The sequence below is a fragment of the Sodiomyces alkalinus genome (assembly GCF_003711515.1).
Source record: "Sodiomyces alkalinus F11 unplaced genomic scaffold SODALscaffold_8, whole genome shotgun sequence".
In the NCBI taxonomy this organism is placed as follows: Eukaryota; Fungi; Ascomycota; class Sordariomycetes; order Glomerellales; family Plectosphaerellaceae; genus Sodiomyces; species Sodiomyces alkalinus.
In genome coordinates, this window is record NW_021167086.1 from 2,236,594 (window position 1) to 2,253,644 (window position 17,051).

The 17,051-nt window shown below is 42.7% G+C and overlaps 1 protein-coding gene across 1 annotated transcript; it reads left to right on the top strand.

The window, feature by feature from the left end:
• Positions 1 to 13,046: 13,046 nt before the first annotated feature.
• SODALDRAFT_335265 (histidyl-tRNA synthetase-like protein) lies at positions 13,047 to 14,909 on the top strand. The gene is made up of 2 exons (XM_028612408.1): positions 13,047 to 13,706; positions 13,764 to 14,909. The coding sequence occupies exons 1-2, from the start codon at positions 13,353 to 13,355 to the stop codon at positions 14,826 to 14,828; spliced, it is 1,419 nt and encodes a 472-aa protein (XP_028464855.1). The 5' UTR covers positions 13,047 to 13,352; the 3' UTR covers positions 14,829 to 14,909.
• Positions 14,910 to 17,051: the final 2,142 nt, after the last annotated feature.

Here is a 17,051-nt window from a genome sequence, read left to right on the forward strand (position 1 = left end):
AGATATAGGCCTATAACCCCTAGAACCCAGTGCTCTAACTACTAGAAATTGGGTATACCCGGGGGACCTGCAAAAGCCTAGCTTCCTGCCCTATCTATGCCGTTAAAGGCTATAAGGAAGAATACCACTACTATAACGAGTATAAAGAATACGGAGACTACGAGTATAAGACCTATAAGTGCTATAACTGCGAGGGAGATCACCCCCCCTTTAGCAGGGACTACGAGGTCTTTCGAGCTATAAAACCCTAAAATTCTATATATAAAGGGCCTTTTAGTTCGAAAGATATCCGGTTTATTCAATATAACGTCTATAAACAGGCCCCGGCGTAAAAGGCTATCCTAGAATAAGCTTTAGAGGCTTCGGCTAATATAGTACTTATTCAGGAACCAGCCTACGTCTCGACACTAGAGGGATGGTTTATCCGAAACCACCCTGCTTTTTACACCGTTACGCCTATATCTTAAGAAACCCAGTTCTTCCCTATTAAGCCTAGAGTCCTTTCTTATATAAGGAAGGGCTCTAGGATCGATTTGTCACACCGCGACGACCTTCTAGACGATATATACGCATTGATTATAGAGGTTTACTTTCTATAAACCTTCTATATTCTACACGTCTATAATCAGATAGAATAGGACCCCGAAACGATAGGCCGAGGGCGGCTCCCTAGCCCTACCCCTTCTACCTCTTCCACTTCTTCTTCTTCTTTTCCCTCCTTTTTAGGCCCTAGAAGCCGGCCCTGGACCGAGGATCGTGTGCTTTAGGGCTTATAGGTCCCTAAGCCTACCCTTATTATAGGGGACTTTAACAGAAACCACTAGCAGTAGAACGGAGCAGCTACTAACCAGGCTTCTATTAAGGCCCAGGCTCTAATAGACTAGGTAGATAGCCTCGGAGCTACCTATTTAGTGGGTTCTAAAGAAGTTCACCTAAACGGGAGGACCTGTTTTAGGTCTAATCTTCGTTAAGAGTCGGTTATAGACCTAGCCTTTTACACGCCCGGCTTCGAACGTCTCCGCTTCGATAAGTGGGAATATATCGAAAACACCACCTCCTTACACCGTGCTATCCTCCTTTCGGCTACTATTTTAGGCTCTAAAGGTCCTATAAATAGGTCCCTCCCGCCGGCTTATAACTATAAGCTAGCAGATTAGGACTTATTTACGAGGACCCTAAAAAGCCTAGAACCTAGCCTTAACCGGAACCTCTAATGCCTAAGTTAAAGGTAGTAGAGCGTTTAAAGCCGTGGTGGACTAAAGAGCTATAAGCCCTACGAAAATCAGCTAGCAGAGCTTTTAGGGTATTTAGAAAGACCGCTAAAAAAGGGGCCTCGGCTACCCGGCTAGCGTCTTTAGAAACCTCCTAGAAAGAAGGTCGAAAAGCCTATTATAGGGTAGTTAAAATAGTAAAAACGACTACTAGGAGACCTTCCTAGCTCACGCCGAAGGCCCTAAGATTTTTAAGGCCTATAAGTATACAAAGAGCGGCCTTAACGCGAAAATCCCACCGATCTAAACGCCTATAAAGTAGACGGCCTCTACCTTCGAAGATAAATACAACGCCCTACTTTATACCCTTTTTCTAGCACCCCCCGCTACCGCCACCGACGCCCCCGAAGCCCCTATATTTACAGGCCCTTCAGGGGGCCTAAGCCCCCCCTACGCTTCTAACTGCCCCTAAAGCCTAACTAGATCACGCAGTAAGGGCCTTAGAAGACCGTGGGAGTGGCCTAGCCTATAGGCTATAGAGCTAGAACGCGCGATTTTTAGAGCCGCTATAGGAAAGGCCCCTAGACTCTGATAGGATAGGTTTAAAACCCATCCAATAGGCCTATAAGGCTATTCCCGGGTCCTTTATATAGGTCTACTTAGCGCTCTTTTCCGCAGGGCACCACCCTACCTGCTAGAAAGAAGCCCTCGGGGTTATTCTGCCGAAGCCAGGGAAGAAGGACTATTCAGATCCTAAGTCTTATAGGATTATAGTCCTTCTAAACTACCTAGGCAAAGTACTCGAAAGGGTTATAGCTGCTAGGCTTAGTTTTTTAGCTAATACCCGCGACGACCTTCTACACCCTAGTTAAATAGGGGGTAGAAAATAACACTCTGCTATCGATACGGCCTTTCTCCTCCTCCAATATATCGAGGAATAGCGTAAATCATGTTAAAATCCTGTAATTTCTACGCTATTTCTAGATATTAAAGGAGCCTTCGATCACGTCGCCCGTCCCTAGCTACTTAGGACCCTTTAAGAACTCCAGCTACCCCCAAACCTAGTTAAATAGATAGCCTCTTTTACAGAAAACTGGCGTATCTAACTAGCCTTTAAGGGGCAGGTTTAATAGCCTACCCCCCTAAATATAGGGGTTCTATAAGGCTCTCCGGTTTCCCCTATCTTATTCCTGATTTATATTAGGAAGGTTATAGCGGGTCCGGAATTTCGGGGTCTTTAGCTCTCCTATATTAACGACTTTCAGCTATCTATAGCGTTTACGTCGACTAGGAAAAACTATAAAACCCTAGAAAAAGCCGTAACCTCCCTTTTCGACGCAGTAAAAGTTAAGTAAGTCCTTTTCGACCACCGAAAAACAGAGCTTATTCACTTCTATCGAAGACGCTCTAAAGAAGACGCTCCTATTACTATAGGGAGGCATCTAGTTAAACCTACGCTAGGTGCTATTAGGTGGCTAGGGGTTTAGTTTAACCCTAAGCTATCTTTTAAACCCTATATCGAAAAACGTCTAAACTCAGCTTCAGGGGCCCTTAACAGGTTATATAGGCTTACTAGCTCGCAGAGGGGCCTTTCGTTTAAGGCCCTAAGGCAGCTATATATAGCTTATATTGCCTCGTTAGCTGATTTTGGCTCGTAGCTCTAGTAGGACCCTAAATCACCGAAAAAGGACCTTATAGACCGCCTAGAACGCCTATAGTACGGCGCTTTAGTCAGGGCCCTAGAGGCTTTTAAGGGGGCCCTCTTAAGGCCCTTAGAACTCGAAGCAGCAGTTCCCCTAGCGGCGGTTCGGTTAACTAGGTCTAATAGGCTATATACCTTTAGGGCCTTAAAGTTCCTACCGAACCACCCTATTAAACGCCAGCTCCTAGGAAACGAAAACGACGAACACCTCGCCCGGTTATAGAACCTACTACCTACCACACAGCTCTATAAACTAGGCCTAGAAATAGTGGCTCTAGTAGGGCAGTCTTAGGATATCGAGGGTCCTTCGGCTAGGTAGGAGGCCCCCTAGGCTTCAGACCCTATAGCGGACTTAAGACCCTTTTTCCCACTTAAAGACCGGCCTAAAGCAGGCACCGACCCTGGCCCTGATACCCCCGATCAGAAAACAGCCTACCTCGAAGCCCTTACTAAAATACAACAAGGCCTAGGGGAGTAGGCTGCTATTTTCTATACCGACGGCTCCCTAGGCCACTACACTAGGCCCCCTATAGGGCCTTTACATACTATAGCCGCTATTATATAGTGGGCTAATACCAGAAGGCCCTGTAAAGCTATAGGCTTTAACCTAAGGGCCGCTGCCGAAGTCGCGGACGCTGAATTACATGCTATTCTCCAGGCCCTTTATGCTACCCTAGAGTAGACGCCTAGGCCCCTAGAGTGCTATATTTTTAGTGATTCCTAGACGGCTATACAGAAACTTTAGCGTACCTTATAGTAGGCTATAGAAGCTAAAAACCTTATTTCACGCCTTAAATAACTAGGCACTTCGGTCTCTATCTGGTAGTGCCCCTCGTACGTGGGGATAGAAGGGAACGGACTAGCGGATAAGGTAGCTAAAGGGGCGTTAAACCCCGAAAAACCTACTAAATCCGTTAGCTTAGTTACCCTTAGGCACCTACAACGCCGGGTAAATAAAGGCCTTATTTAAGACTGGAAAACCCTATAGAATCACGAGGAGGAGGAGGAGAAAAGAGGTAAATCGGTCCGAATAGGCCGTCTATATCGGCGACTAGTCCGCGATAACCTCCGTTTCTCCCGAAAACCACTACTAACATAAGGCCCTAGATAGGTAATATCGGCTTTTACGTAGCTAAAAACCGGCTTCGGATACCTAAAAACCTACTAAAAAAGGGCCTAAAACTACGCTCACGACAGCTATTCCTGTCCCGACTCCCCTATATAGGATATAGCCCACCTTATCCTTTCCTGCCCTTTTTATAAAAACGAACGAAAAGCCCTACGGGAAGCCCTAGCAGGCCTACCGCTATCTCTACCGCTATTATTCGGTACTAAAACAGGAATACAGGCTTTAGAGGCCTATCTTTTAGCTACTAAAATAGCCTCGGCAGAGTGGTACAGGGCGCAAACCTCGGATCCTGCGGTCTAGTTATCTATTTTGAATTTTACCTGTTTTTCGGGATATTAGGCAGACTGTTACGGAGGATTTCCTTTATTTATTACTATTAGTCCACTCCTTACTATAGCTTAGTCTAGCCTCTAGCCTATAGGGCAAAAGGCGCCGCGCCATAGCTTTAGGGCTACATGCCCGTAATAAAAAAGAAAAAAGAAAAATAAAAGGTCTTAATATAAAGGTCTATAAATTCCTTAAATCGGCTATTAAGCTTAGTGGCTAGCCAGTATAGTATAAGGCGTCTATATAGCCAGTACTCGTTAACCCGTAGCTCGTTCTTTAGGCAGGTCGCCTAAGTACCGTTCTAATCTATAACTAAATACTCGGGGAACTACCACTTAACTACGTTATAGACGTTATTATAGATTGGGATAGGGTAGTTATCTCCCTAATACCCTTTTTAGCCGTAGTAGTAGTAGTAAGCTAGAGGGGGCTATCTGTTATTCTAAGCTCCTCACTACTATCCTGGGCTGTTAGTATATTACTAGGTCGGGCGGTTATCATTATGTCGGTTATTATTATATCTAGGGCGGGGTCCTCCGTAGTAGATCTCCTTAGTATACTAGGCGTTATTAGGCTAGGAAGCGGCATCGTTAGCCTAATTAGGGGCGGTAAAGTGTATTAAAGCAGTTATCGTAGGCTAAGGGGCGTGCTTAAGGATAGTATAAAAGGCGTTCTTTAGGTTAGACTTCGTAGTAAGGAGGGCTTGGACCTTTTCCGTGCCTATTTTCTTAGATAGGGCGAGTACTTAGGCAGCGGTGCCCCTAACGCCTTGAGCTCTATTATAAATAAGGGAAATAGTATACTTCTCGAGGAGGTCGGCGAGCTTATCTATACCCGATTAAGAGGCTATAGACTCCTAGACTATAGTAGGCCGCCTTAAGATCGTGGGCTAGAAAGCGGTACTATTAGGGTAATTAGACTTAGCTATATCTAATATAGCGTCCTTATCCACGGGCTTACCCTCTAATTTCTAGATATCCGTAGACTACTCGCGTAGTATCTCCGAAAGCAGCCTATAGCTCTTAACTATCTTTCTTAGGTTAGTGCCTTAAATCTTAAGCTTATTAGCGATAAATATATAGATATCCCTATATAAAATAGTAAGGACGATACTGTAGAGCTCGGAGTCCTCGATAAAAATACGTTAAACCCGCTCGGCTTTAGCCTTCTAGATAGTAATTTACTATAGTAAGTCCCGGACCTAATAAACGCTATTAATCTTATACGTCTTATATTTTATCCGAAGCTAATAAACCTTATAAGAGAAGTTAAGGTAGTAATTAGGATCTAGATAAAAGAACTCTTTAATAAGCTTTTTAACTAGATTAGACTACCCACCTTTAGCGGCTTAAACCTCTCTAACTAGGCGTTCGATAGCGGGATAAATAGCCGTATCCGTGTATAGGTTAACGTAGGTGATCTTATCGGCTTTACTAAGGCGGTTAAGCTTAGTATAGTTATTATACTACTAAAGGAATATAGAGAGGGACTTACCACTAAAACGGGGAGCTCTAGTAATAAGGGGATTTAGGGGTACTCTTACCGTAGTAATAGTAAGGGGCAGGGCTTTAACGATCTTAGCAATAGTACTCTCTCGGTTACGGCTTATCAGGGCTTATAGCAGCTTAATCAGGTCTTTAGCGGTGGTATGGGGAGCGTTTAAAGCGGGTTAGGTAATAAAGGCAGGCTAGGCAGGGGTAGTAGTCGATCTATAGGCAGGGGTAGATCTAGGGGCAGTTATCGAAATAGTAGTCGGAGCCGCGGCAGATATAGTAGTCGGCCTAGGAGCGGGCGGAGGTAAGGCCGTAGCCCCGATATCGTAGTTCCCCTAATTAGGGGTAGCAGAAGTAATAGACGTATAAATAAGAGGGATAGCCGGCGAGGAAGCCTTATTATCGGAGTCGCTAATAATAATAACGGGGTTAGGCTCGCGATACTAAGTCTAAGTATCTATAGTATTTAGGGTATAAGTGCGAGGGGGTAGGCGAATAATAATAATAGGCTCTGGGTATTTAGGGAAAGGTTCTTCGAACTAATCGTCCAGCGAGAAGATCCTATAAGTATTCTAGATACTAGCTAGGTTATTATATATATTATCTTGTCTTACTAAGAGTAATAAAGTCTTTGATAAGAGGGTAGGGGCGGTCCTAGGTTTTACTCCGTGATACTTATCTTTAGGGTCTAGCTTTTTTAGCTCTCCTTAAAAGAAAAGGCCCCCTATAATTAGGAGATTACCTATTAGTAAAAGGACTATACTTATAGATATTAATATTAGTAATATTATACGCTAAGTTTCACGAAAAAGTATTATAACTTACTCACGGGGTCCGTAAGAGTCTTATCGATTAGACCCTCGGGTCCTTATATAAGGTATCGTTATTTCGCTTCCACGCTCGGTATTAGTATTTCCTTTAGGTTATTAGGGGTTCGTTGCCCTAATCCGGGCAAGCTACTCTTAGCGGTCTTATCTTTTCTTCGCTATTATATAAAAGTCTATCTTAATTAGTAGTAGGGGTTACGAGCCCCCTATTAAGTCTATTCTATATCCGGAATCTAACTTTATCGCGATCTAATCGGTTTCTTCCGTTTCTATAATTACCACCTCTGCGGCGGCGGGTCTTATAATTAAAAGTGCTAAAGGTGCTTCTTATCTTACCTATATAATCGTTTCTTTTTCTAAATCTATTAGGGTAAATCTCCCCTTAGCCTTAAAGTGTTAAATCCTTCCTCGGTCGTTATCTTTATATCCTTTAAGGGGTCGTTAACTAATAGTCTATTTAGGAGGGCCGGAACCTCCCTTAAGCGCCTCTATTACTCTGATTAGGGTCAGAACACTTCAGGGACGCCGAATAAATCCGCCTTCGAGCACTATATTATAACTTGATAAAGACGTAGTAGTGCTAGATCGTTAAGATAAAGATCAGATAAAGAGGTTAGTCTAGTAAAACCACGATGCATAACCAAAACATAACTAATACCACTATAACCTTTAGCGAAAAATTAGATCGGTAGTCACTATTCTAATCAGGGCAACGTAAGTTAAACTAGAAAGATACCTTAAACGTAGAATAAGTAATTATAAAAGAGGATAATAATTAAATCGTGGTCCCCCGATAGGGATATCCGGCGCCTATCCTTAATATATATATAGGAGGTAGACCCCGTAGCCTCGAAAAAGGGGGTCACGTGACTACCTGCTAAACCACTCCAAAGCCGTATCTACGCGGTTACACTACTACCGATTAAAAAGCCACCTAGTCGCGCCGATATAGCGTATTAATCTATAAATAACTATTAAGATAATGTATCTTGGCCCTATTACGTATAAACCCTATAAGGAGTAGGAGCTCTGGCGACGCCTATACGAATCGGTTACTACCTATAATACTGTATAGAGGTTTCTCCGCCTAGTCGATCCGACTTAAGCCCCGGAGGAGTCTATAATACCGAATTACGACTCTTTCCCCTTTATAACTCCTAGGCGTACCCCTATATAATATCTTAACCTTACGGACGCCGGCTCAAAGGCGTACGATATCGAAATCGAGCACTGGAAGATCCTATAAACGTAATACGATAGCTACCTAAAGGGAATTAACGCTATACTAACCTAGTAGGTTAATACTATCGACTAAAGCCGTCGATAACTACTACGAGGAGGTATACCTCGCGAGGTATATAAAGCCGTTAAACGCGATACGGATTAGTAACTGGCTACCCGCTACACTAATACCCATAAAGAGTATATCGAGTATACTCGTTACCCTACGAATAGCCTTAAGAAGCTCGGGGAGTGGTTAGATAAGTGGTAGCTACTACTATAAAGCTATAAAGATACCGGTTCGAAGCCCGCCACGTATATATAGGTTATAGATTTCTTTAAAGGTATACGCCCCTATACTGGCCGCGATTAGACTAAGGCCGAGGGAGACCTTATAGATAACTAGGTAGTTATACCCGAAGACCTTTATACCCTTAGTTAGAAATATATTAATACTAGACGTAAAGACTAAGGAAAACGTGGTAGCCACCACGCTATAGTATTTCCTATACTATATACCGGAAGCACGGAGGGTAAGGATACCTTAGAGGCCACGGCTAAGCCCCGTAAGATGGGCGGCCGTGGGAAGAATAAAGCTAAGAATCCTACTACCGCAGTATCTATAGCCATACCTTCTATTACTTTAATAGCTAACCGTTCTTCTTCTAAAAGATATTAATCTACCCTCCGATAAGGGGAACCCTATCGAGTATACGCTACGCCGTATCACGATATTAACGCCTATTACTATATCTTTCCAGAGATAGCATTTAATAGCTGGATACCCTACGAAAACACTAAAATAACCGTTGACCGGATCCTTAAATACGACTCTGCTATACGCGCGGAAGTAGAAGAACTACGCGCCGTAAAGAAGGTAAAGAAGGATATAGGCAGGGACTTTGCATAGCTTAAAGAGGCGTGACTCGACTATAGCAGTGTCCGTAGCGGCGTCTCCTATACCGCCAGCCTTATAGCAGGAACCGCTGCTACTAGTTACCCTCTTCGAGCCTCTACTATCCTTAATTCCGGCGCTACTATTTATATTTTTAACGATTTTCCCCGTTTTTCTGATTGTATACCCGCCACGTAGGGAGACTATATAGTCGTAGGCAGCTCGTCGCTGCCTATTAAAGGTTACGGTAATATAACCGTGAGAGTAAACGGACTAATAGGAGGCCTTGATTTTAGACTATTAAACGTCGTATACTATAAAGATTTTACCGGTAATTTAACCTTAAACTAACGGTTACGACTACGAGGATACTAGTAGGATTAGAAGCCACTAAAAAACTACCTTCGATATACCGATAAATCTATACTATACTAGCTAAATCACCATTTCGATCAAACCGTTATTAAATACATACCCCCTTACCAATCTACGGATGCTTTTCTAGGCTTTTCTTCCACCCGAAAAGCCGTTCATAAATCGGTAATACGCTATCTAAGCACTACGGAGGGTATCTTATAGTATCTACGACTAGGGCATACTAGCCGTAAACCGCTTAGGCACCTAGAAGAGCAGACGCAGGGGGTTAAAATAAAGTAACTAATAACTATCGACTATATGGCCTACGAGCTTATAAAGATTAAACGATATATTAGTAGGCACCCTTATACCGTACCTGCTTCCGTAGGGGAGCGGTAGGCGATTAATTTCACGGGTTTTAACCGAATATCCGATAGGGACTCGCGGTTTATATTTTTTATACACCGTTATAGTGGGTTTACGGCCACCTACGTTATAAAGAGTAAGCTAGCAGTAGATATCCTCGTAATAATTAAGGAATTACTCGCCTAGGTAAACCGTTAATTAGGCTATAAGGTACGCGTTTTCGAATCTAATACCGAGCTAATCTAATCCCACGATATCACCCAATTTCTACGTGAAGAGGGTATCCTTTTAGAGGCCTCTGCTGCCGATACTTAAGCGTAGAACGGGGGTGCCGAACGCGCTACTATAGTAGTGATTTCGAAAGGTCGTGCAATGAATATCCACGCAAAACTACCGCCGTTTATATAGTCTAAGGCTATTTCTACGACTACGTATATCTATAACCGTATACTATAAAAGTAGTATACTAAGGAGTAGAAAACACTATACGAGGTCCTCTTTAAAAGGAAGCCGATTTTATTATATCTTCGAGCCTACGGTTATAAGGCGTACGCGATAACCAAGGACACCTAAAAGGGCAGTAATAAGCTATTAAATAGTATCGCTCCCCGCGCCTATATCGGCTACCTCGTCAGCTACGATTCAACTAATATCTTCCGTCTCTAGGTGCTAGGCCGGCGCTACCACCGCTTTATTCGTACGTGCGATATAGATTTTAACGAACGTGCCTTTTTTAACGGCGATAGTAACGCCTTTAAGGACGACCTCCGTTAATTAACCGAGGAATAACTAGAAGACCTAATTAGTTAGATCGAGTAGGAGAGGGCTAGAGATTCACGGCTATTTACGGATATATAAGCTATGGACCCCTCCCCTTATATAACTACTTATTTTAAACTTAACCCTTTCCTAGGGGAGCTTCCCCCCGGATCCCCTTCCTCGACGGCTTTACCGTTAAGGTTATAGTCCGTAATACCCGGCCGTAAGGGGGTAAAGGAGGCTATCTTAAGTTAATTAGGATAAGATTTAAGTTATAAATAGTGTCATTTAGCCGGTATAACGCCTAATCACCGTTTATATCCGCCTAATCCATTACTTCCTACTCTACTAGTAACCCTACTATTAGTTATAGCGCTAATAGCAGCTATAATATTAGGAAATCGTGAATCCTTTACGGTTACGGCCGTAGGTTTCCTTATAGATAGAGGAATATATTACTACGATACCCCTATAGTTACGGCTATAGGGCTCCCTATACATAGTGGAGCGCGACTAATTATGTAAGGAGATAGCTAGAAAAGAGACTATTAGGTTATAGTATTTAACGCTAGCTATTACGCCCCGGATATATATATATATATTAAATAAGACTCCGCTAACTAAATTACGGTTAAAAAGGTCTACGCCTATAGTGCTATAATAATATTTAACGATACCCTATAAATCTATAGCCCCGGTGGTAGCCACCGGAAGTATAACTCGGGAGGCTATCTCGGGAAATATAACCCTAGTAGTTACTTTAGCGAGTGCTCCGGCGGTTACCCTAGCGGCCGTAAAGATCCACTATAAGGACCTCCCTCCTCCTCTAAAGAATCCTCGCGATATACCCTTATACCTTTACGGCTACCTATTCTAATAGGCATAAGAAGACTACCTGCGGAGCTATTAGGAGATAAGGTTATAGATACGGATGCTAGCGTCCGTAGCAGATAGATATTAGGTTCTTAATTCGATATAGGTAATAATATATAAGATCGATAAGTATAGGTTTCTATATAAATATAAGGTAAGGCTTATAGTGCGAGAAGATTAGTAGTATTAATCCTCGCTTAAGGAGATATACGTAGTAATATTAGCCGGACGGTTATTCCGCGCGTTAATAGCTATCGCCGCCCGTTTTAACCTTACGCTATTATAATTCGACGTTGTAAACGCGTTTATACACGCACCTCTTCCCCACGATATCTTTATATACCCGCCGCCAGGCTTTCTAGCCCCTAGGAGTCGTTTATACCTAAAAAAAGCGTTATATAGACTTAAGAAGTCTCCACTGCTTTAGTAAAAGCACTTTTCGGTTATCCTTTTAGCGGACGGCTTCTAGATAATGCTATAGGAACCGTGTTATTGTCTACACCGCGGTTTAATCTAAAATTCTTCTACGTTAACGATATTATTATTACTTATAAGGAATAATATAAGCCGTAGATAGAGCAGGCTATTAATAATCTATAACGCTACTATAACCTATAAGGTAGTGATCCTTTATAGTGGTTCCTTAGTATTAAGGTTATTCGCGACCGTATCGCCCGTAAAATCTAGCTATTATAACGCGACTATTTTACTAAATTAGAATGCCTATTAAGGCCGAATAGTAAGTATAGTAGTAACTATCGCCTAATGCACCTAATTAAGGTTATAGAGCTATTACCCTATTTAAGGACCTCGACTAATATTAAAAGCTATTAATAGAAGATAGGATCCGTGCTATATGTAGTAGAAATATCGCGGCTGGATATCACTTTTATAGAATTAAGGCTATACCGTTTTAATGCTAATCCAGGGCCTACACACTATAAGGCCGCCGACTATCTAATCCTCTATCTAATTAATAGCTAATCATTTAAGTTAAAACTAGGGGGTAGCAATACTATCGAAATCTACACTAACGCCTTATTTACCGATAATACCCTTAATCGTAAGAGTAGTTAAGGGTGTATAATACGCTTATTTAGCGGTATAATCGCGTGGCGCGCTAATAAGCAGGATATAGTTATAACGTTAATAACGGAAGCAGAGCTACTAGTATTAGTATAAGGTGTAAAAGGGGATATCTTTATATAACGCCTATTACTTAGTATAGGAGTGGAATTTAACGATCTGGAATTAAGGATCTTATACGATAATAATTAGACGATTCGATTAGTTAATTAAGAGATTAGCACGTTAATAACGCGCCTCCGCTATATCGATTTCCACGGCCACTAGGTGCCTTAAGTAAAGGAATAAGGGTAAATAGTCGTAACGTACGTTATAAGCGCGGAAATAGTAGCAGACGGATTAACGAAGGCGTTATACGGCGAGAAATTTAAGATATTCAGGTCCTAGGTGGACGTGATAGATATACGGGAACGGTTATAGTAAAAATAGCTAAAGAAAGTCTGGATAGAATATTTAGAGGACCTAGAGGATAAACCTAAGGGCGGCTATAGCGAAGAGATTAAATAGATATTCGGTCTGCCGGTTATAAATAGCTTTAATCGCCTAACTAATAATAGGGCGATTAGGGGGTGTGTCGAATAGACCATAGTCTTTTCGATTATATAACGGGCCGGATTGCTAAGAGTATAATCCGGGTGGACGCTTAAAGAATCTGCACTATATAAAATACGGTGGTAGCGGTTCCCAGACGGTCCGACACAGTTATAATGATACATAATTGCCTCAATGAATTTTAACCTATTTTGTGACGTTTTTGACTACGCTTTATCTGACACTGTGTGGTGGCATCTGACAGGTACCGTAGATAGGTACTTTATTATCTGTATCTAGGTATGAAAGAGGGTTTCTTCTTACAAAGGTACCAGCTAGATACATGGTGGCTCCTTATGGTGTCGGTACTCAAGTCGGAATGAGTCACGACCAACTTTACACTGCCCACACTTGAGAACTCCATGCACCAAACTTTCTTCGCTTCATCTCGCAGGTTGCTTTGCTCAGCTTGTTCCCGAGCAACGCGACCACCAAGGCGATCCATGCTAGGCTTGCAGTGTAGGCCTAACCGAACCATCTCTAGCGGTCGTATCGCCCAGGAGCTCGTTTTCAACATGTCCGCCCAGGACAGCAAGCGAAGCGGGGTTCAACTCAAGACGCCCAAAGGAACCCGGGACTGGGCAGGACTGGATATCATCCTTCGTGAGGATATCTTTCAAACCATTGGCGACATTTTCAAACGCCATGGTGGTACGCCTCTTGACACGCCCGTTTTCGAACTAAATGAGATTCTCTCAAACAAGTATGGAGAGGACTCGCGTCTCATCTACCAGCTGGAGGACCAAGGGGGAGAGCTCTGCTCCCTGAGGTACGATTTGACGGTTCCTTTGGCCCGTTGGTTGGCCATGAACACGGTACAACAAATCAAGCGATACCACATTGCAAAAGTCTACCGGCGAGACCAGCCCGTAAGGAAACGGCGACCTGACTGTACATGGACCTGACTGACCACATTTGTTCCAAAGTCAATGGCTCGCGGCCGCCTGCGCGAGTTCTTCCAATGCGACTTTGACATCGCCGGCGAATACGATCCAATGATCCCTGACTCCGAAATCATCTGCCTGATTATAGAGGTATTCGAGGGCCTGGGCCTCGGAAAGGATATCACGGTAAAAATCAACCACCGCAAAATCCTGGACGGTTTGTTCGCGGTCGCCGGTGTAGCCGACCACCTCATACGCCCTATTAGTTCAGCCGTCGATAAATTAGACAAGTCGCCCTGGGATGAAGTCAAGAAGGAGATGGAGGAGAAGGGCCTCTCTTCGGAGGTTGCGGATAAGATTGGAGAATACGTCAAACATAGTGGGGGTCCCGAGCTCCTCAAATCACTCCGGTCAGACGCGGCCATCGCAACCAATGACAAAATCAAGGCTGGCCTGGATGACATGGACCTCCTCTTTCGCTATTTGGGCGCCTTTGAGGTGGCTGATAAAGTGTCCTTCGATCTTTCGCTCGCTCGTGGCCTCGACTACTACACCGGATTGATTTTCGAGGTTGTTTTCAATGCACCCAAAGGCGCCTCGAAGGACGAGCTCTCCCGTGTTGGCAGCATTGCAGCAGGCGGTCGTTACGACGATTTGGTCGGCATGTTCGGCAAGCGTCAAATTCCGTGCGTCGGCGTGTCTTTTGGCGTGGATCGTATTTTCACTGTCCTGAAGGCCCGTCATGGAGCGGAGAAGGAGAAAGAGGCCTCGGCACGTAAGACGGATGTATACATTATGGCCTTCGGTGGCAAAACGTTCGATGGCCTACTCCTTGAACGAATGGCCCTAGCGCGAGAGCTGTGGAAAGCTGGGATCAGGACTGAGTTCTCGCCCAAGGTGAAGCCAAAACTTCCGCAGCAGTTCAAGGCTGCTGAATCCGCTGGAGTCCCTCTTGCGGTAATCCTGGGCGAAGGCGAGCTGGCCGCTGGGCAAGCTCGACTCAAAGTTTTGGGCCAGGCTGATAAAGATGGCGTAGAAAAGGAGGGACGGCTACTAGCCAAAGCAGATTTGGTGCCCGAAATCAAAAAGTATCTAGGGGTTGTATGATCCTTAAATAGACCAGCCTTATACAACCAATCCCCCGACGTCATATCCTATATAAACCTGCATTAATACAACGCTCTTAGCATTCTCTCTCGTACTATTAGAAGTGACTATAGATATATAGGATCGAGGTGCCTTACACGTCTAATATAATACTCTAATATAATATACTTTATTATGCCTTAATAAGGTAGCTATAGGTATCTAATACTATAAAAGATGGTGTTTTTTGTTAGGGGGCGATAAACCCTATAAGCTATATAGCCACGGCTATTATTCCTTATTTATATTATTCGAAGAGGTATTTGTTATATTTATAGTATAGGCTAACCCTATTAGCCAGGGTCCCGGCCTTACTAAGCCGGGATACCGTAAAGACCTCTTATCGATTAGGTAGTTAACCTATAGCTACTCCTAGCGAGATAGACTTTTTACCTTTTCCTTCTCCTTTCCTTAGTTCTAGATAATATAATTATTCGACCTTACTTATTAGCTAAGACTCGTGACTAGCCGTTTATATATCTAGAACTTAGCGTTACCCTAATGCTATATAAGTATAGACCACGATTCTAGCGCGCCGCCTAGGAGTAGCGACTTTTAGGCTACCGCCTAATAATAGGCGGAATAAACGAATAGAAATTAAGAGATATATTAGATAAGTTAGCGATACTATACGGCGTCTCTAAGACTGCCTAATATAATAGAACTTAGTATATTAAACCTATAAAGAATAGCTTAATTAGTAAAAATAGGCTTAGTAATAAGTGCTAGAGTAATAAGCATAGAATTATCGATAAACTTAGTACGGTCTCGTAAAGACCTAAAAGGTATTTAGCTAGATACTTACCTAGATACAGTCTTTATAAGAGAGCTAATACCCCTAATACCTCGCCCCTCCTTTATAAGGACCCCTTATACCAATAACCGCACTATAGATAACGCCCTTTAGTATTACCGCTACTCCCTTACTGTTATAATCCTAGCACTAATAATAACTTATAGGCTAGCTCTAACTCTCCTATTAGAACCTTTGCGTATTATATAGACCCCGGTTAACCCGAATACTCTGCTATTAAGCTAGCGGAAACGGGTAAATAACCCTTTAATCTTCTCTCGAAAAAGAGCCGAATACGCAGGGTAATCGCGGGCTATATACGATAAGCTCGAAATCGATAAGCCGCTATTTTATAGCTACTAGGAAATATAGTTTCTAATCTATATAAGCCTAGGCCTAAGGCCGTAATAGGTAGTTATGAAGTTATATAACTTAGGAGGGTCCGGGGGGCTATAAAACCCCTAAAAGATATTAGACTTCCTAGATCGTACCTATAAGGATTAGAATAAGTACCCTCGCGCCGTACTCGCCCTACGCTCGCTACGATAATATAAGGACTAAACCTTTACGTCGTTCCTGCCTAACTTTAAGAGGTAGCTAGCTAATATAAACAGGTCAACCTAGCCTAACATAGTAAAGATCACGTTTTTAGAACGACCTTAAGCTAAAACCTATAGGATACGCTTATAGCGGTTAACCTCCTATACACTTACCCGGAATAAAGTATCCGGGTCTAGAATATAACCGGTCGCCTTAAGGGTATTACTAATACCCGATAAGTAGAACGGTATCTACCTATAACTATACTCTAAAATAATAACTGATAAGATACGGACAGGGACGTTAAGATAAGAGGGGTTAACTAGCTCGGGTTAAAAGTAAATACGCCGCACGATATCCGCGACTACTAGAACTATAGGAAGAAGGGTTATATTACTAGGTTCTATAAATAACCTAAGAAAGATAAGGGCTCTTATATGGCTAAGGCTATAAAGGGATCGGAAGCTTATAGCGATTCGGATATAAGAATTAAGGAACCTAGTTCCGACTCGGAAAAAGAGTAGCCTTAGTATAAAATCAGGTATTAAAGGCGTTAGCCATAGTATAATAGGAGTAAAAGGCTTTTAAGCCACTAATATATAGCGAATTAGCCCTTATTTCGGCTTAAGTAAATAAAGAAAAACTAATATACGCTCTTATTAACACGGGTTATAATTATTATACGGCTATAAGTATATATTTAGCTAAAAAGCTCCGGTTACTATTAATGGTAACGAAAAAATAACTACTTAGTAAGTTCTTTAAAGCTACTAGCTTAGCCACTTATAAAAGGATCGCTATATACGACCTAGACGTTAAAGGGTATACCTAGCGTATCTTCGTATACATAA

What these genes read in the sequence shown, in the direction of transcription:
- SODALDRAFT_335265 (XM_028612408.1), top strand. Translation starts at nt 13,353, where the DNA reads ATGTCCGCCCAGGACAGCAAGCGAAGCGGGGTTCAACTCAAGACGCCC. An exon ending in TCTACCGGCGAGACCAGCCC is followed by an intron (nt 13,707 to 13,763) that starts GTAAGGAAACGG and finishes TTTGTTCCAAAG; the next exon opens with TCAATGGCTCGCGGCCGCCT.